Source organism: Chenopodium quinoa, unplaced genomic scaffold, assembly GCF_001683475.1.
Source record: "Chenopodium quinoa cultivar QQ74 unplaced genomic scaffold, ASM168347v1, whole genome shotgun sequence".
Classification (NCBI taxonomy): Eukaryota; Viridiplantae; Streptophyta; class Magnoliopsida; order Caryophyllales; family Amaranthaceae; genus Chenopodium; species Chenopodium quinoa.
In genome coordinates this window covers 4063510-4083890 of record NW_018744092.1, presented here as the reverse complement: position 1 = coordinate 4083890, position 20381 = coordinate 4063510, and the positions used below count along the sequence as shown (strand labels likewise).

The 20381-nt window shown below is 34.6% G+C and overlaps 2 protein-coding genes across 4 annotated transcripts; both read right to left on the bottom strand.

Annotated features, from left to right (window-relative positions):
- Positions 1-1543: 1543 nt before the first annotated feature.
- LOC110692073 (WUSCHEL-related homeobox 1-like) lies at positions 1544-5849 on the bottom strand. Of its 2 annotated transcripts, XM_021869063.1 has the most exons (5): positions 4917-5849; positions 4459-4725; positions 4264-4328; positions 2228-2315; positions 1544-2128 (listed from the first exon to the last, which is right to left on the bottom strand). In XM_021869063.1, the coding sequence occupies exons 1-5, from the start codon at positions 5158-5160 to the stop codon at positions 1707-1709; spliced, it is 1086 nt and encodes a 361-aa protein (XP_021724755.1). In that variant the 5' UTR covers positions 5161-5849; the 3' UTR covers positions 1544-1706. The 2 variants fall into 2 exon arrangements, with proteins under 2 accessions (XP_021724755.1, XP_021724753.1); XM_021869061.1 differs by having other exon boundaries at positions 1544-2315.
- A 3044-nt stretch (positions 5850-8893) lies between these two features.
- LOC110691935 (DEAD-box ATP-dependent RNA helicase 53-like) lies at positions 8894-15633 on the bottom strand. 2 transcript variants are annotated; one of them, XR_002505361.1, is made up of 9 exons: positions 15223-15633; positions 14265-14392; positions 13699-14107; positions 13489-13587; positions 13161-13388; positions 11780-11941; positions 10072-10567; positions 9460-9705; positions 8894-9340 (listed from the first exon to the last, which is right to left on the bottom strand). XR_002505361.1 is itself a non-coding variant. In XM_021868915.1 (8 exons), the coding sequence occupies exons 1-7, from the start codon at positions 15631-15633 to the stop codon at positions 10112-10114; spliced, it is 1893 nt and encodes a 630-aa protein (XP_021724607.1). In that variant the 3' UTR covers positions 8894-9340; positions 10072-10111. The 2 variants fall into 2 exon arrangements, 1 of the variants encoding a protein (XP_021724607.1); XM_021868915.1 differs by lacking the exon at positions 9460-9705.
- Positions 15634-20381: the final 4748 nt, after the last annotated feature.

Genomic DNA, 20381 nt, shown 5'->3' with positions numbered 1-20381 from the left:
AATAACAAAAATCTCAAACTCTGGAGCTTCCTTTTGTAATCATACGTCAACATCACTTGATAACAAGTCATACACATGACAAATACATATACACCCCATTAATTTTGATTTTTTGTCTTGGAAAATTAAAATAACGCAGGCCACACTATTCATGGATTTGCTCTCTTCTTACATTCTCTTTTTATTTTCTCTCTCCTAAATAAAGCTACGAGTAGTAGGTAAGTTATTAGGGTCCTGAGAATGTTAACCAAATTAAATATGACCCGTCAACTTAGGCGACCAGACCCATCTCTTTCATCTTCTCTCCATTTTTCCCTTCCTTTGTCTTTTCTCGATTTCAATTCTTATTTCATCCATACTTTGTACTACATATATAGGTGACCATCTTATGACATACGGAGTAACACTGTAATTTAGGATTATCAATCAAAGTTGATCTAGTGGTTAGAGGTCAGTGCATTCTTTTCAAGCCAGTAAAAGAGGTTTGATTTTCTTCCCTATCAAGTGGAATCCCTTAAACTCCGTACGTAATTTTCTCTCCACTTTGAATGGATTTCTTTAATACGAAGTACAAAATGGGGTCAACTAGACTCATTGACCTAGGTACATCATCACACGTTTACCTACCTCTACTTCCATTGACATTGGCATATATGCTTAGTAGAAACATTATAACAAATGAATATTAATTAATAAACTATTTTTATTGCGACAATTCCAATAAATACAAGACTGTAAGAAGTTTTTTTTTTTTTTTTCTCATGAATAAATTACTAATATTAATCAAAGTGGAGTGAGTGAATAGTGTGTAGAATTTCGAAACTTTCACTTAAAATAAAGATCACGGAGAAAGTAGGATATCTTGAATTCTTTGCAACCTTGGATTTGAAGAATATCTATTCTAGCTACTCCGTAGAAGCTAGTGAAGTACTGTATAGTTGTATGTTTTAAATAGCTAGTGAAGTAATGTATATATTGTATTCTTGTAATAAATTGATCACATCAAAGTTAAAGATAATTTTCATTATACACTCCAGTTTGTCATATTTTAAGCTATTATTTTTAAAAAAATAATAATAAAAAAAAAGCACACACGCACGCATTTGTTCATTTCATCTGTTCTAATTATTTAAAATGTACATAAAAAATAATACCGAATATTCCACGTGCATATATACACATACGTGTATTTTTTATAATACCCTAAAGTTAAGTACTCCTTACTTTGAATGTTGTCCATTTATCTCCCTTAAAACTACACAAACCCATAAATTTATTAGGGAAACAGTCCATTATTATATTTATATACTATACCAATCAATATTGCATTTTAAAATAATACCTCAACATTTAAAAAAAATACAGCCAAAGTATATAAATGTAACATTGTCCAAGTGCATTATAAGGAAATTCTCCATTTCCCTATACCTACATGGCTACATTATAAGATTGTGTCTTTCCGTGATATCTTAACATCAATCAATCAACATTACACTATCATACTTTGAAAACTAAAAAAGATTAATACTAAAAGTAGTTATAAATCAGTCATAATATTTATGATATAAAACATCAGTTACTACAAAAAGGCATCTGAAAATTGTCACTCCAAAATGAAGTCAATCACGTGACTTTCCCACAGTTTAATAATAAGTAAACTGCTAAAAATAGAAACTTAAATACATTTACTCTAAAAACAGTCTCATTTAAAGAAACTGATAATAAGGAAAAGGATTGTTGTTGTTACACACCAACAACTTAGGCATATCATGAATGCTGCTACTACTACTACCACCTTTCTCATGATCATTGTTATTAGTCGTCGTAAGACATGAATTATTCTCATCGTCATCACCATCGTCGTTGTTGTCATTGTCGTCGTCTCTTACAACTGGAAAGAGTTGTAGGGTAGGAGACGACGGCCGCCTTTCGCCAAAGTCATCACCACCATTGTTAATAATGTTAAGATCTTTGGAAGTAATTATGGAGGGAAAATTATGTTTAGAGGAGAGAGAAAACGGAACAGAAGAAGGGAAACAACAAGAACAAGACAATGGTTGGACCATCATAATATTATTATTATCATGAGTAGGAGTAGTAGTAGTTTGCCACGTGGAATTCCTTTCTCCTGCAAATAATAAATTTTTTTCACTTAAAATAATATTGAAATTATTAATATTATTATTGGTAGTATGATTATGTTGGAATTCATGGAATTGGATCCAACCATCAGATGAAATAGGATTTGTCGTGATATCTGATTTTGTTAGGGCTGCTGCTTCTTCTGATATTTGTATTGGTGGATCAGATTCTTCCTGCTCAGCATGCAAATAATAATTATTCAGTAATGATAATATACAACTATACAATTCTATAAATATAAAATGAGCCATATATAATTTAATTTAACAAGTTTAATTTGTACTCCGTAAATTTTTTCATTGCAAATCACATAAAAGTTGATACTCCCTTTGTGTTTTAATAAGTGTTACAGTTTGACCAAATACACATGTCGAGACACGATTTTAACCATTAATTTATCTAATTATATGCTTGTAAAGCTATAGGAAAATTGATATTATCAAAGTATACATTATAATGAATTCAACAATGTATTATACAATAATATTAATTTTAAATATTAGTAAATTAATCAAGTCAAAATAATTATGTAAATAGTGAAAAAAGACAGAGTGTGACACTTATTGTAACATAGGAGTATCGCAAATTAATATTGTAAATAAGACACTTGTCGCAAACAAGCTAAGATAAATGTCGAAAATGATAACACTAAAGCTAAAATTGGAGTACGTCCTCAAAACATATATACCAAACAATTCATTAAATAATAATGTAACAGTACTTATTGTATGTGTGCAAGTGATCATTTTTGTCCATAAAATTATTATACGGATATTGTATGTGTGAGATGAATTATACTCCCTCTATTCCAAAATATATGACACAGTCAAACATTGAACACATGTCAATGCACTAGTTTGACTTTATTTTTATATAATTAAATATTAATGAAAAATATTTTTAAAATTATATTATGAAACTTTATATTAAAACCTATCTAACAACATATTTTATGATAAAATATATTTTTACTATGTTAGTAAAAAATTATGGTCAAACCTAATACATAAATAGTGAAAAAAAGTCTAACGTCTCATGTATTATGGGACGGAGGGAATAACTAAATGTATAAATATGATATAAATGATACACCCGTTGTATGCAAGAGGTAGCTAGCGAGATAAGATACACTCCGTCTGTGTGAAATGTTATAAGATGTGAAAGCACACACCAAAACAAGTCAATAAATACTGTGAACATATTGTACGAGTTATAGTTGTTGACAAAAATTACAAACTTACAAATAAAAAAAAAACACTAAATTTAACCCTAGTATAGCCTTTTCCCCTTCACATGCTTAAAAAGTGAGGGTAATTGAGTCAATTAAGTAGGTGAAAAATCATGAAAAAGGTAGGGTTTTGTTTTAATTTTAATGTGTGGGTGAAAATTGAAATTGAAATTGAAAAAATGAAGGGAGTTGAAAACAGAAAACACAAAAACACAATCAGAAGGAATTGAAAGAAGAAAAGGAAAAGGCATGCAAAGGTCCCCCGACAGAAAGAAGGAAGGCAGCTTTTTGATTCTTTTCATTTCCCAACAAATTTTGCTTTTTCTCCATCATTCCCCAATTTTATTTTTTTTTTACTTTTTATTTTTAATTTTATGTTTTTTCATTATTTCTTAATCATACAATATAAGGTCGTACAAGTTTTTAATTACATGAATCATAATGATTGTCTAATCATCAAATAATGGATTATAATCTATTCTAGGACATGTACCATGCACATTATGACGTAATCATAACGGGTAGATTGTCCTATTATGTTACCATCCCTTCAATTACGAAATTTGAAGAAATTTAAACATTAAACTATATACACGTACAAGATACTTAATTACTGCTTATTGTAGATTGTTTTCTATGGAGTAAAAGTTTAGGAACCTTGTATGTTCTAATTATGATTAGTTTACTCGAGAACCCACTAATTAATAAATTACTGAAATCCGTAAATTTTTAGTGAGTTAATAGTTTGACTATAGCAAAGATTTTGCAAGAGTATATTCTTCTTTTTAGGGGGAAGATTCAAAAAGGGGATTACTCATTGAATAAGGAAATATTTTCAAAAAATATAAAAAGTAGTTAAAGAAAAAAGAAAAAATGAAAATTGGGATTCACACCTTGTTTGTAGATGATTGTGCCCATTTGCAACTCTTTTGCTCACCTTCAAAACCTATCTTACTTCCTTTTTTTTTTTTTTTACAGGAAAAAAATCAACAAAATTATAATTAGGAAATTAAATATAAATAAATAACTTAGAAGTTATAGAACACAAAAATGAACAAGCTTAATTAGCAAGGTACACTATGTTGTACCAGAAGGTGGTTGAAGAGGAAGTTGAAGTTGACGACGTCGTTTTTGGCGTTCCCGGGCCTTATGATTTTGAAACCAGTAGAATACATTCTTGCCCTCTATCTTACCATAACGGCGAAGTTGAGCAGTGATGTGTTGAATTTGCTCGGCCGAAGGCGTTCGAGTGCCACGCCTATACAACTCCTCCAACGCCCTCAGCTGCTCCGGCGTTGGGTTCCACCTTGAACTCACCATGACTTGATGTGTTCCCACTGCCTCCTTACCTTCTTCTGATCACGTGAAACAAATTACATTAAAACTTTTATTCTAACTACTACAAACTTGTAACATTACTAGTCAAAAATTACAATATCAACGTGACTAAATATTATATACAATGTTAAACTTGTAATGTTACTAGTTAAAAATTACAGTATTGACATGACTAAATATTATGTACGAAAAAGTATGAAATGCTTACCAAAGTGGTGTTGGTGGCGAGTGGTGGTGGTGTTGTTTAAGGAGAGAATGTGGTGATTAGAAGGTTTATTATGAAAATTTGTAGGGTTATGATGAAAACCCGTTAAACAAGTGGTGTTAACATTGTGATTAGGAGTTGGAGATGAGAGAAAAGGCCTCGGAACGAGAGGTTGAAGCTTACGACCGCCTTTGAAAGGATCTCCCAAGCTATGATCTTGGTTAGCAACTTCATTAAAACCCATCATAATTCTTCTTCTAGCTTACTCACTTTGTGTAGAGAATATAATGCAATGCAACAATATATTGTTACAAAAAAAAAAAACCTAAGTAGTAGTAGTTGTTGTTTACACTCTTATAAAGAGAATAAATAATAAATAAGGGGTGCAAATATTTATAAAAATAGTAATATTTAGAATGAAAATGGAAAATTGTGCAAGAGTAAGTGAAAGAGATGGATCACATGAATAGTAGAAAGAGAAGGTTAGAATTAAGAGGAAGGGTATGTTTTGGGAGTTTTGAATAAAAGGGTAAAAAATTAAATAAAATGGTTAAAGAATATAGAGATAATAATCCTAGTTGACTGCAATAAAAGGCCAAGAAAAAGACAAAAAATTAAAGGAAAAATTAAGAGTGGCCAAAAAAAAAAATTTAGAAAAAAATGAAGGCGTGGAATTCTGAAGTTATTGGGAGAAGGGAAATAAAAAGGACGTGACGAGGAGGGAAGGGTTATGATAAGCCTCATCATTTCATAAAAATGCAAATATAAATAGTGAGTGATTCATATAATATGATAAAAATAAATACAAGTATATACAAAAAGTGTTACTAGCATACATAAAAAGGCATTAAATTTGATTGTTGGTCTCATGTTTAGTAACTTTCACACTTATTCTAAATCCCAACTGCCCCCTTCTTCTTGTCTATTTCTCTCCTAGCTTTCTCTCTCCTCCAAACATATTTCACAATTTTCTTTTTGTAAGTAATTTTTCAAGGATGTAATAATCTAATGTAACGGAAAAATCTTGTATAATAGATGAGTTTGATAAAAGACATGGGTGACACGTGCTCCACCATTTTATTAGAAGAAAGTCATAATTAAAAAACGAAAATAATATAAAATGAGACATGCATTAAATTGACGGTGCTCTACTACGAGTAGTTTAATAATCTTAGATTCGCTTCTATCTTATATAAAGTGAGCTTACAACATGTTAGTAGCCAAATGTGTGTATCTATCTAAATTGTAATCATTTGAATTTATTTGCTTTACATCAAGTATATGGACTTATGTCCTTTATCCAAACTTTTTAGAACTTACTAGTTGAGTAAGCATACCTTAAATTGGACTTCAATTAGTTGTGCAATGTGCCATTACTTGTTCATGTGGAAAAATAGGATCATTGGGTTTTTATATGACTAGAGACCAAAAATTTTAAAATATAACAATCATATGATATCTACCATTATTTTATCATCTAAACTAATATCTATGATTAGAAGTCTTATCTTGCTATCTGCTCATATAAGCTAAGATTCAATTCTCCACTCAAATATATCTAAGTTATGTAGTCCCATTAATCAAGTGTTATGTGCAAATTCGCCACTCAAATAAGGCCACAAATAACAACAAAATCACTAATAGGCTCAACCAGTGGCGGACCTGGGCTTGTGCCTGGTGGGTCAAGTGACTCACCAGGGCCCAAAAAAAATTCTAAGTTTTCTTTTTTTTTTTTAAAAAAAAAATAAAAAATTCTAACTTCAGCCTGTTCCCCTTTCACCTTCTCCTCGCCGCAGCTGCAACAACATTTCGCGTTCCCCTTTCATTCTCCCTCCTCATTCACTAATGGTCATGGTGGTCGTGAGAGATAACGACTGTGTGGTTTGATTTCTAGGATTTTTTTTGGTGTTCATGGTATGAGCTTCTTTAAACTTTCCCCTCTAAATTTCAAATTTAAGGTTTCTTTGCATAATTACTAGTTCAAATCTTTGATTTTTTTTTCGATTTCTAGGGTTTCGATTTGTAACTGTTGGTGGTGGTGGAGAGCAGCGATGGTGAGGTTCGATTTGTGCGTATAGATATGCAAAGTAGCTAGAATTTTGAATGTGTTTGGCTTCATGTGTGTTTTTCATTTGCTAATTGCCTAATTTAATTTACGATTTGGGGATTTTTGATGTAGGTTTTCTGTATTTGATTTAATTATGTCATTTTTGTTTAAATTTGTGTTTTGTGCCAGTTTTTGCTCGGAAAGTTGAAGGGGTTTTGTTATCTACTAATGGGTAGTCAGGATTAGCTGATTTTTGTGTGAATAAGGATTGTTTTGAAGTTTAATTAGCTTAATTTATGTGGAATTTGTGCTCAAATAAAGTACTTGATATGAGCTATCTGTATAATCATTTTGTTTGCTTAAACTAAACAATTTCGTCTAAAAAAAGTAGAAATTGAAGATTGGTTTTGAGTCTTTTGACTGTGTTTAGTTATAGTTTTGTCTAATTGTCTTCATTATAATTTTTAAGTCCCAAATGATTTATTTTAATATGATTAGCCGATTAGAAACTGAAGATTGGTTTTAATTAGCCGATTTGGGAATTTTTCCTCTAGAAACTGAAGTTGTGACCGGATATTTGAGCTATCTGAGTTGCCTGTGCATAGGTATTCTTTTGAGAGGTGGTTTCATTACATTTTGGTTTCTTTATGATCTCGCAGATGTAATTTGGACTACAAATTTTGAATCCCTGACAAATAGGACTTTGAATTTATGAAATTATTATTAATAAATTTAGACAGTTTACCCGTAATTTGATCTAGATTGTTTGTGTGGGTGATAGCTGTTTTGCCTCTGCTTTGATTATGGCGTATAGATTCCAAGAGCTTATTGATTATTTGTTCTAAATTGATCTGTTACATATTAGCTGTATGCTTTGCCTAATTGTATTTTAAGAGAACAGCTTCTATTTCCACTGTTTTTGGAGTTTATTTGTCCCCGGTTTAAATTTGTGTTTTTTCCGGGTTACAGGCTTGCTGATTGCATTGCTTGTGGGTCTGCTGTTGCAGAGTTGCTTGTTCTGTTGGGGTTAGGAGATCTGTGAAGGTATCTATTTTGTTTCTGGCATGTACTTTTTTTTGTATATACTTCTTACCGGGCTTTATGAGTTCATGATGTCGCTTAGCTATCTGGAATTGTGCTTTTGTTTCCGGGGAATATTGCTTGATTTAGTTGAATATTGCTTGATTTAGTTGAATATGAACCGTCCAACCAATTATGAATAGGGGTAATTCGCTGTTGGGGTTATTTGCATATGATTCATACTTGTGATTTCATTTGTTTTGTTAACTTTGTGTTTGATTAGGTTGTTGAATTTATATGCAGGGAAGACTCAGCTTATCAATCATTTTCTAATCAACAAGAGTTGGTATATTGTTAATCTGCCTGGATATGGGTGAGTCTCTGTAATTTTGGTTTTAATTTGGGCAATTTCTGTAATTCTTGAGTCTATTTCATGCTGGGAATATTGTATACTTGTATTGTGAATCAATTGTTATTCGTGTTTATTCCTGATCATATGCTTGAATCATATTGAAGTGCCAAAAAAGGATTGCTTTTACGCCTTGAGGCATTGCTTCAAAATTATTGATCATCCTGTAAAACATGTTGCGGACTGATATGTATTTAGGCTACATCCGTTGTAGTTAATTTGGTCTCCAATCGTGTTGTTTATTTTCAAGTTTAGGAAGTAAATGTCTCCTTACATGTCATTGTGAAATTTTATTTTACATATTTGATTATCGATTGTGACTCACCAGTCGGAAATTCCTGGGTCCGCCACTGGGCTCAACCAAAAGATGAAAGAAGGATTAACTCTTAGGAACCCTTACGGAATTAAAACTTCACATAAAAAGTTTAGCTTAACATAATCAATCAAGCAAAAAAAATTATACAAAGTACTTTCCTAAGAAATGATATTACGAGTGAAACCATGTCAAAAAAAAAGTCCACAAAAGATCTAGAGTTCAACTCTTTATTTGTGGATAGCGGGGTAAGATCGTTTATAAGGTTCCTTGGAGGACAACGTACTGTACATCACCAAAACTTCAAAACAAAAAACAAATAAACGCATAATTGAATGGCATACAAGCTCTTCAAAATGCCTTATTTACTTGTATAAGGACAGAGCCAAGATCCCAGAATAGTCTTAAGCATAAATAATTAGGTAGTGCCTACTCTAACTGGTTATATATTACAAACAAGGTATTACGTTCATAAAAAAAAAAGCTATATTTTTCACCAAGAACACTTGTATGGTTACCATCATGACTTCGATTTCAGAAGAAACAACGATCTGAATTAATTGATGCACACCCCATAATTGTTCCAGAAATTGATACTCATGTTCGTTTCCATATAGCAATCAAATCCTTGCCTGCAGCTGCAAATCAATCAAACTTAGAACCTGATGTTGGTCTAATTGATATTATGAAAATATGCATGATTCAACACAGCCATGGAAATGAGCAAAACCATCACCCAGCAATCACCCAGCATTACCTGAATGATGCATTGACCTTTTAAAAACATAAAGTAGCAAGAACAACTGGGCACAAATATGGAATGTGACCCGGTGGAACCACAAACAGGGATTTGAAAGGCTAAAACTGGAGGTGGGAGCCATCCTACTGGCTTCAGGTAGGCAACAGATTTGCGCACCCACCTGCACGCCTGTAGGAAAATGAGCCCCAAGTCTAATCCAGGTAAACCCAAATCCACTCCAGCAACCATAGAGGTTTGGGATCCCTGGCAGAGGTACAATTTATTATTAGACTTATACTCGCAGATGCCACAGGAAGCAGCAGTAGGAAACCATCTAGAAAGAAGGATAACAGTGAATAATATGCAATAACATGTTGAAAAAATATGAACAGCTGTGTTAAAAGAACGAAATCTAACAGGGTACAAGTCAACCTTTTTCCCTCCCTCTAATGAAAAAGGTTAGTCCCAAGCATTACACAATTTAATTAGTTTATTTATTTTTTATCAAAGAAAGAGGTAGTCACTGCTATTTATTTGCGAAAAGTGCTGTATCAATTTCATTTTTTTTTTTTTGATGTATAAAACAAGCAGCAAAAATACTAACATTATGCATAGCGGTAAAACACCAACCTGCTCAACAATTGTTCGCCCAGCCAAAACCGGCTGCCGTCTAAAATTTATCATCCCCAAAGCTGCCAAATCGACTAGAATTAGCGTTACCAAACCCTCCACTGCTCTGATTAGAACGTCCTGAACCGAAACTGCCGAAACCCCCAGATTTGTCTTTTCTCCCCATGTCACCGAATCCACCGCCACTGGGTTTACTAAAACCAGACCTACCAAAACTATCAGAGCTGCCTGAACCACCATATCCACCACCACCTGACCTAGAACTTCCATAAGAACCAAAACCACCTGATCCAGATTCCCTGGATCCGCCAGAACGTCCATAACCACCAGAACGTCCAGAATAGGAATCTCCGCCATAACCACCAGAACGAGAACTGCTTCCATATCCTCCTGAACGATTGAAGCCAGAGTTCCCAAATCGATCTCCGGATCCATAACGACCTCCACCACCCATGTTCATATCCAACTCTGCACCATCAGTCGCAACTGTAGAAAGCTGGTAAAGAAAAACAAGTCAGTAATTTAGCCTAGATCCAACAGTATATTGCGGGCAAAAACTAATATTATAATCAATAGCAGACACCATTATAACAGAAAGATCACTCAATCAACAAGCATGCCTACAAGGAATATCATCTTGACTGCATACAATTTGCATCTGTACAAAATTTTAAGAGTTTATCTCATTATGAATGGAAACAGGAAGCAATATCCTTGCAAATTTCTCAGACGTAAACTCCTGAGGCCGTAGCTATGTAAGTGTTCTTAGCCTGTTTTTCAGCCCATGATTAAACACAAAACCACCCAAGATAGGAGCCGATGGAAAAGAGGAAAAAAAAAAAACTTAGATATATCAAGTTATCAACTCATGAGCACATCAGGCCCCTCCAAAAAAAAGTAATTGGAACAGAGGCCAGGGGAAATAAACAGACATGGAACCCCAAGCCAACAACAACCATCCATAATAATGTCAACATTACAGCAACTCCTCTAAAAAGATCCCACACTAGCAAGGATAGGATGGAATTGTACACAGCCTTATACGTGCAATTACTGCAAAATTTACATATATGCAATGACTACAACCGCCACAAAAAATAATTACTACCTCCGTTACATATTATTTGCAACTTTTGAATTTTTTATATCTCGCAAATAACACTCCCTCCATGTTTTAACAAGTGTTACACTTTGACCGGTACATAGTTTTAGGCAATTTGACTAAAATAAAATAAGAGGTAAGTGGGGTAATTGGAGTATAAGAAAATTGTAAAAGAAAGAAAGTGGTGTTAATAGTTTATTGAAAAGTAATGAATGTGAGAGGAAAGAAATAATAATAATAATAATAATAATAATAATAATAATAATAATAATAATAATAATAATAATAATAATAATAATAATAATAATAAATAAAAAAAAAGTAGTAGTGGGTTTGGGTAGGGAACATAAAAGGAAAAAAATAAAATATTAAAATTTAGTTTTTTGCCAAAAAAGAAAGTGTAACATTTATTAAAACACGGCCGCATTTGGTAAGTGTAACACTTATTAAAACACGGAGGTAGTACCCAAAAGTTGCAAATAATATGTAACTGAAGTAGTAATTAAACAGCAGGGAATTCAATAAGCCATTTATTTATATACACTAAGCAAAAAATCATGAATATATACTTGAAGAAGTAGCAAATAATACTAGAAAGAAATTAACCTCTTTAAATTTGCATCCAACATCACGCTCAATACCCTTAACAGCCCTTGATTGATCCATTGTATACATGAGAATAGCAATTCCTTTTTTTCCAGCACGACCTGTACGACCAGACCGATGAACGAAACTCTCGGAATTGTTAGGGAGTTCATAATGTATAATCTGTGAAAAAAAACATATGAGAAATTAAGAAAATGTTCAATGTATATTTCAACCAAATAAATGGAATATAATACATACACTTCCAACATTCAATAAAACTGAGTTAACTGACAGGCAATAACTTCTATTAAGAACTGAACTTGCAAGCAACATAGAAAACATAATCAAGTTAACCATCAATATTTACTTCATAAGAGTGAACAGATTCATATACTTTTGGATTAACATGATTGGTTTCAACAGCAAAATGCAAATTTTCGCACAAAACTTTATATAAAAAAAAGAGGTAGCACACAGTCGCACACAGAGATCACAAAGTTCAGTGGACGACAAGGGGGAATAAGATTACATATAAAGAAATACTCCTCACTCGCTCCGTCAGTGTATTTGTGCTATTTTCCTCTCACAGCACCACTTACTAATTTCCCATAAAATAGAAATTAGACACAGCTAATCACATATGAAAGGTTGACACAACAAAGCTTAACCAGCAATTAATCTACTTAATTCCGCAAACAAATTGAGACAAGTTATTCATCACTCTTCAGCCTTCTCCCTTTTTAACCAAAAAATCAGATTTCTCAATAAAGGCATTGCATAAACAAAAAGCAAAGATTCGTAGTTATCATCAAAACCAAGAGTTTATATTATGAAAAGCATGCTGAGAAATTTTTTTTTGTTTATTTTAACTTTTAGGAAGAACCAGTCTAGGAACAAGCAACAAGCCATACATATTTTAAAAAATCTGTTCTTTCTACAATTCTAAAACAAATAGTGTAGTAGGAATGGGGGAAAAGAGATAGGTTTCTAAGAACTAAAAATGGTTAGATCTGATTACGATTTGGCCAAGTACATATCCACACACATTACAGCCAACATGCAAGTTTCAGATCATTAGACTATGATATTAAAAAAACATATAAAAAAATTTATACGGTATATAAAAACAACAAACGGGATAAACAGAGGAAGCAGACAAGTGAATAAAAAAAAATTATGAACTACAGATCTACATTTTTTTTTTTGGTGGGGTGGGGGGGGGGGGAGCAAAGTGAAAGCACAATCACAAGTTCTCACAAGTTTTGAAGTAAATGCAACCAGGAAAAAAAATCTCCAAATACAGAACTACAATTTTAGGAACTTGCGCGGTAAACAAACTCAAAGCTACAAAAACAGCAGTACCAAAATTTTGAATTGAAGGGATTAAAAATGTAATTACCAGGTCAACATTTGGTATGTCAAGACCACGAGCAGCCACATCAGTGGCAACCAAAATGTTGATGTCCCCATCTCTAAACCGTTTAAGCGTTCTTTCCCTCATATTTTGAGAAATATCCCCGTGCAAAGGTTCAGCTTTGTAATTTTTTCTTCCCAGTGCATTAGATAAATTGTCAGCATCACGTTTTGTTTGAGTGAAAACAATGCATTTCCCTCCATTTGCATGTTCCTGCAAGCAATGCAGAGCTCAGAAAATATATTGACAGGAGAATCTGTGCAAAGAAAGACTATGTGACCATGAACAGAGGAGAAAAGTTTCACAAATTTACCGTCACAAGAGGTCCAATGACACCTGCTTTCGTGCGATGTTCCACTACTACTGAATGCAAAGAAATTCCATCTGCCAGCTTCTGATCCGAATCACCAACCTACAAAAGATAAGCAACAGAAAAAGGCACAAAAGTGATTAAGAAAAGGAGGTTTACTGACATCTAACCAAACAACAGACAACACTGAACCCTGGGTGTTTTCAGTCTTACAAGATCAACGGTCAATGGATTTTTCAAATACTTCCTAGTCAACTTCAGGATCCAATTTGGCATGGTGGCAGAGAACATCAAAGTTTGACGATTTTGTGGCAGCTTCTCTAATATAACCTCAACATCTTCCTCAAATCCAACATTAAGCATTTGATCAGCTTCATCCAGTACAACAAACTGAACGCGAGAAAGATCTAATGCTCCTCTCTTCAACAAATCAATAATCCGTCCAGGTGTACCGGCAACTACATCAACACCACGGCTAAGATCACTCATTTGACGACTAATTGGTGTACCTCCATATACACATAGAGTTTCTAGCCTTGAAGACTCATGGAACTCCTTCTCCACCTGCCGTGCAAGTTCTCTAGTGGGGGCCAAAACCAAGGCCAAAGGTTCTCTCCCAGCCCTGCAAAAGCAAAACATATAATCAGATCTGGCAGCAATGGGAGTGGACTAATCAGTACAGAAACAAAATATACATCAATAAATATATCATGAAAATGGTCCACTGTAGAACTAGATAATAAGAGTTCATATTCCTTAAACTAAACAAGTAAGCATACCCATTTTTTGCATTATAGCGTGTAATCTTATCCAAGATTGGAATCCCAAAAGCAAGGGTCTTCCCTGTCCCTGTTCTGGCACGGCCAATCATGTCACGACCCTGCATTGCAGGTTCAAGAACAGCTTTCTGCACCAATAAAACAAAATTAAAAAATCAGCCTCCCCTTGCTTTAAACCTACTTTGACTTCAAAATAAGAAGTTTATAATTAAATAACACGGTAACAGTTTATAAATAATTAACATGGTAACAATTTATATGGCAACATCCATTAGCACCCTTAGTCCTTAAGAGAAACAAATTTATAAAACAACATACAATTTGGCAATAACTGAATAACATTGATAAATAACAATATAAGAACGAACAAAAATCTATCCTATGAATTCACCACCGAGTAAACATACAAATTAACCGGAAATAAAGTAAACTCAAAGAAAAAGTACATCATTTCACATTTTGTTTATATCCTGATAATTTAGGACAAACAAATTGGTAATAGTTCAGCCCATTTGTCGAATATTCAAGTAATAAAACAGCTATCCAAGCTGAGTAAAAAGTAGGAATTCAAGGAACCCTATGTCCCTAACTACAATTGTTGAATTGGTAGTCCATAAACATCAAGGGTTAAAATTTTAATACCCTGCAAAGATTCTTCTCGTAAAACACCTGGATACATTGAATCCCAGAGCTTTAAAACACACTCCGTCTCGCTAATCGCGTGTATGCCAAATTGGACACTAATTATTGAGAATAAACTAGGGGTACGGTATCCTTTTAAAACTAACTAACCCTGATCAATGACATACACCCAATAAATTCCTTGATCGATTCACAAAACATAAGATTCAATTCCAATACTAGAAATACCAATAAACCAGGCAAACATTAAGATCGTACAGTTCAAAATAACTCACATAAACATAAAATCATAAAGATTGCAACAACAAAAAATTACCTGAATTGGAAAGAGTTTAGTGATTCCTCTCTTAGCCAAACAAGAAATGACCTCAGGATGAATTCCAAGCTTAGAAATCTCTAGACCTTCATCCCCCGAACCACCGGCTCTCACCTTATCATCATCCGAGTAATCGGCGACTGCGAAACCCGCCGCCTGCGACGCAAAAGGCGCTCGAAACTCCAGACGGCCGGATCGCGAGTACATACTCCTACCGCCTTCAAAGCTAGGTTTAGAAACAGGGGTTGAATCGATGACACTGCCCAGAAAACCACCATTATTGACCGTTGAAGCTGGAGATGCCGTCAGTGAGTGGCTCGAGTGGAAGAGGGTAGAGAAGGCGGCAATAGCACGGCGAGATGATGCAGAAGAAGGCGAGAATTGCCTTCTGAGAAGCATAGAAGTCGCCATTTTTGGTCGAAGAGAGAGAAAGTAGAAAACCCTAAATGGAGAAATTAGGGTTTTAGGGGAAATGGGGATGTTGGGAGAAATGAGAAAGAGGGGTTAAAGTTAAACCCTGAGGGTTTAAAGAGCAGCCGCACGTTAGATATTTTTAGTTGATGCCTTTTTTCCTTTAATTTTCTTTTTCTTTTTTTATTTTGGTAAAGAAATATCTAACCACTTTTTTATTTCATAAAGTTTTATACTGTACGTTATGGTCACACCGTGTGACTTATTCAGAGATTACTTATTTGATCAAGGGTTACTTGATCGGTTAGGGGTTACCTGATCGGTTAGGGATTACTCGGTTGATTAGGGGTTACTCGGTCGATTAGAGGTTACTCTGTCAATGGTTACTCGATCGGTCAGGAGTTACTCAATCAACTAGGGGTTACCCGGTCAGTGTTTTGGTATGTGTCAGCTGGCCATACGGTGTGACCAGCCACACAGAAAACGCATTGTTTTTTTTTTTCTTACAACGACATGAAATAAATTTTTTTTTGGACAACAGTTACCTTTTTCTAATAACAAGTGTTAGATTTTGGTAAGTCTTTACACTACAATTTACTCAATTGCTCCTAATTACAATGGCTATTAGCCAAATCACAAGTAAAACAACTAGAATTCCGATAATAACACAATATCTAAGATTTGAACAATAACTAAGGATATTCCACTTGCTTGGAGAGCTGGAGCTGTTGGATTTGGTTGTTAGTTGTTCTTTGTTCTCCCTCTTATACGAAATATGAGTCATCACAAAGTGACCCATTGGGACTTAGATAAAGGTTGGAGGGTACTTGAATGGTCTTCAAACTTGATTGCCAAACTGAACACTGAAAATCCAAATGATTTTGATAAGTAACAACCTCTTAGGATTTGATGTGTACCACTCTTGACTCATTTCTTCTTGTGGCTCCAATTTAAGGATTTCGAACAAACCGTTTTTGGGGAATTATCAAAATCTCATGGAGCAACTTGCTTCCCCTAAGGGTCCTCCTTCAAGCTATGAATTTTTGAGGTGGTAACTTGGGGTATTAACGAGCCGAGTCGAGACCAAAAAATTAGGCTCGGCTCAAGCTTGAGACTTCTTAAGGCTCGGCTCGGCTCACCTCGAGACTCCTAAAAGCTCGGCTCGATATGGCTCAGTTCGGCTCGAGGCTCGACTCGATTCAGCTCAAGGTTTAGGGACTTTAGTATGTAGTCCAATTAACAAGGGCCTAAATGGTACGGTGCTCATAGTCATTATTTCTAAAACAATCAAAGTTTTCTTTTATAACTCTCATATTCTATCCCTTGCTTCTATCTTTCAATGTGGGACTATTTCTTTCCTTTTTTTTTTTTTTTTTTTTTGTTTTAGTTCTTCTATATAAACAACAACAAAAATCATCAACAAAAGCTCCAAAACTTAGCAAGAACACTAGAGCTATGAAGATTAATTTTAGTGAGTTTAATTCCATGATAGAGGATAAGAAATGAGGTTTGATAACTTCAATATCGTATATGAGGTGGTACGAGAGTTTAGTTAGTATCCTATGAAAATACAACGTTCGTGCTTAAGTTCTTTTCTCACTGCTTGCTTCAAAGTGATACAATATTTTGTTATTTCTACAACATGAGTAATGTGTTGGTGTTGTGCATCACATGTGTAATTGTGGTTAATAATATTCTTGAACTTCCTATTTTCTCAGTATTGTAGTGAAAGTTAAACAAAGTTATAAATGATGTGTTTGATTATTTTGAGAATAATAATAATAACAATTGTTGTTTTTTCCAAAGTGTCTTGTTTTGTACTCCCTCCATTGATAATGATCTCCCCTCTTTCCTTTTTAGGTGTCTTAAAATGTTGTTTCTCTTTTATATTTTCCCATTTTTGGACACTATAAAAAGACCAAATTATCCTTATTTTTTGTTTTTTTCACTCAAATACCTAATCTACCCTCAAATTTCCTCTAAATACACTACTAGAATACAGGCGATTTTCGACGGAATTTTTCCATCGGAAACACCTCGTTTTTCGTCGGAAAACCCCTTTCCGACCGAAATTCCGTCGGAAGCGGTTGTCGGAAGAGGTTTTGTAGGAAAAAACGACTTTTCCGATGGAAATTCTGTCGGAACCAGTTTTCCAACGGAAATTTTTTTGTCGGAAGACATTTTCCGGCTCGGAAAAGTCCGTTGGATATTTTTCCGCCTGAAAATTTCGACGGAAATTCCATCGAAAAATCCTATTAAAAAAATAGAAAAATACTGCACCACCACCGCCCACACCACCAGCCCCCACCCAACCAGACCTCACTGCACACCGACCCTAACCGCCAACTCACCCTCCACCACACTCAGACGGTCACACCAGCCCCTATCCCACCTTCACACACCACCACCGACACCACCACACCAAAAATTAACCCCAAAAAAACAAAACTTAGCAAAAAAAAAAAAATAGCAAAAAAACGAAAATTAACCCCAAAAATACGAAAATTAACACAACAAAATTGAAATATACCACAAAAAAAAAGGAAAAATTCATGGGAATAATCCCACCTTTGGGTCATTCGTTTTTAATAATCCCACCTTTGAGTTATTTTTTAATAATCCGACCTTTACCCCCCATTCTTTTTTATTGATCCCATTTTACCTGAAACCGGTTGAAGAGGTAATTTTTTATTTTTTTTTTATTAATGTACACGTGTCACAATTTGATTTGTCCAAAATAAAAAAAAAAAAAAAATACAAAATGAATTAAAAGTCCCCAAAAAATATCAGACTCCTTAATCCCCTCCTCTTCAATTCATTTTTGGCTGCTCTAATTCATTCATCATCATTCAATCATCATCAACCATCATCTTCACCGTTCATCACCTTCAATCAACTACATCATTAACAAGCATCAGCAAAATCTCTGCCTTTGGATTAATTGAAGGAATCGTGGCCGTCCAATTTCATCAATTCGTACAATTTCTCACGCGAAAATGGAGCGGATGCTCATACCATTCGAAGCGAACGCTCTGAACTTCCTGCCTCAAAGTTGAAAACATTGAACAAATAGGAGTGTCCGCTTCGATATAGCCTGAGCGCCCGCTCAAGAGTCCTTGATTCTTTGGCTGAATTGGGGCGTGGGCGTAATTGCCAATTGCGGGGCTGTTTGTGTGCCAAAATGGTGGTGCTTAACTGCGGTTTTGCTGCTGTGAATGGGTGGAGAAATGGGAGGTGATGAGGGTGCGATTGGTGGTGGTGTGGTGCTACAGGGTGACGAGCAGGTGCAGCGGTGGCGAGCTGCCGGGCTGCTGTTGTTGATTCGAGTTTGGGCGGTGAGTGATGGTGGAGGTTGAGGGTAAGTTAGGGTGGTGCGTGAGTAAAGAGGGGGCTGGCCTAGGCTGCTGGCTCCCTGCCTCCATGGTGGCTGGCTGATTTTTTTTTTTGTTATTTTTTTTTCTGTTTTTTTTTTGTATTTTTATTTTTGGCCAATCACAGGCCGCCACGTGTCATGCAACCTGTTATGACCGGTTGGGACCAATAAAAAAGAATGGGGGGGTAAACGTCGGATTATTAAAAAATAACTCAAAGGTGGGATTATTAAAAACGAATGGCCTAAACGTGGGATTATTCCCATGAATTTTTCTAAAAAAAAATCAAAACCAGTAGATCTACATATTTAATCAGAATTTTATAAAAAATTTTAAAAAAACGATAATCAAACAACAAAAATTAAAGGAAATATATAAATATACAATTATCTAATAAAATTTATAAATTAACATTATAATTACATAAAGAATTAACTAGATCTACAATCTAACCTAAATCAAAATTAGATCTACTAAACAAAAACCTTGAGAGTGGGTGGTTCGCAACGGTGGTTGTTGACTTTGTTGTTGTTGTTGCGCCGTTGTTGTTGTGGTTGATGTTGGTGGTGGACGGAGAGAGAAGAGGAGGACGTTGTGGCGTTGTTGTTGTTGACGGTGCTTGATGTTGGTGGTGGATGGAGAGAGAAGAGGAGGACGGAGAGAAAGAAGATAAGAGAAAGAGGAGGGAGAAGTAGAAGAAGACCGAGAAAGAGGAGGGAGGAGGAGTGATGAAGAGATTGAGAAGAAGAGGAAAGAGAAGAGGAGAGGAGAGAGAAAGAGAATGAGAAAAGGGAAAGAAGAGGCGGAAATGAGGGGGGGTTGGCTGATTCAGGGCTTGTTTTTTTTTCTTTTTTTTTTAAATTAGATTCCGACGGAAATTTCATCAAAAATTTTCGACGGATTTCCGATGGAATTTTTGAATTCGTCAGAAATATCCGACGGAAAATCTGTCGGAAATTCCGATTTTTCCGACGGAATTACGTGTCCGTCGGAACCTGTCCGTCGAAATTCGACCTAATACTTGTAGTGATATTTATGCCCAACCCATGTGTATGTACTCTAATATTCATATGCTTACTTTGACTCTACTTATTATCAATATATAAGAAACATATATTGCCATGCATGTTCAATATTTTTGGGTTAGTAATTATGTATATTTTCATTAGATCAAACTTCTATACTTCTTAATAATATTCCCTCCGTTCCACATTATAGTTCTTGTTTTCCTATTTTGGCCTGGAGACCCAAAATATTGTTCCTGTTTCTATTTTTGGATAGTATGTAAACCATTATACCCTCTTTTTTTTTTTTTTTAACTTTATTCATTAAACTTTCTAAATCACCCTTGAATTTTCCACTTGCCTTGTACTTTTT

Coding starts and splice junctions, on each gene's coding strand:
- LOC110692073 (XM_021869061.1), bottom strand. CDS start 5,160: ATGATGGGTTTTAATGAAGTTGCTAACCAAGATCATAGCTTGGGAGAT. Junction 4,329..4,458: donor TCCTCTTCAACCACCTTCTG/GTACAACATAGT, acceptor AAAAAAAAAAAG/GAAGTAAGATAGGTTTTGAA. Junction 2,316..4,263: donor CACAATCATCTACAAACAAG/GTGTGAATCCCA, acceptor CATGCTGAGCAG/GAAGAATCTGATCCACCAAT.
- LOC110691935 (XM_021868915.1), bottom strand. CDS start 15,633: ATGGCGACTTCTATGCTTCTCAGAAGGCAATTCTCGCCTTCTTCTGCA. Junction 14,393..15,222: donor CTAAACTCTTTCCAATTCAG/GTAATTTTTTGT, acceptor TTATTGGTGCAG/AAAGCTGTTCTTGAACCTGC. Junction 10,568..11,779: donor TTGGATGCAAATTTAAAGAG/GTTAATTTCTTT, acceptor TTTCTTTACCAG/CTTTCTACAGTTGCGACTGA.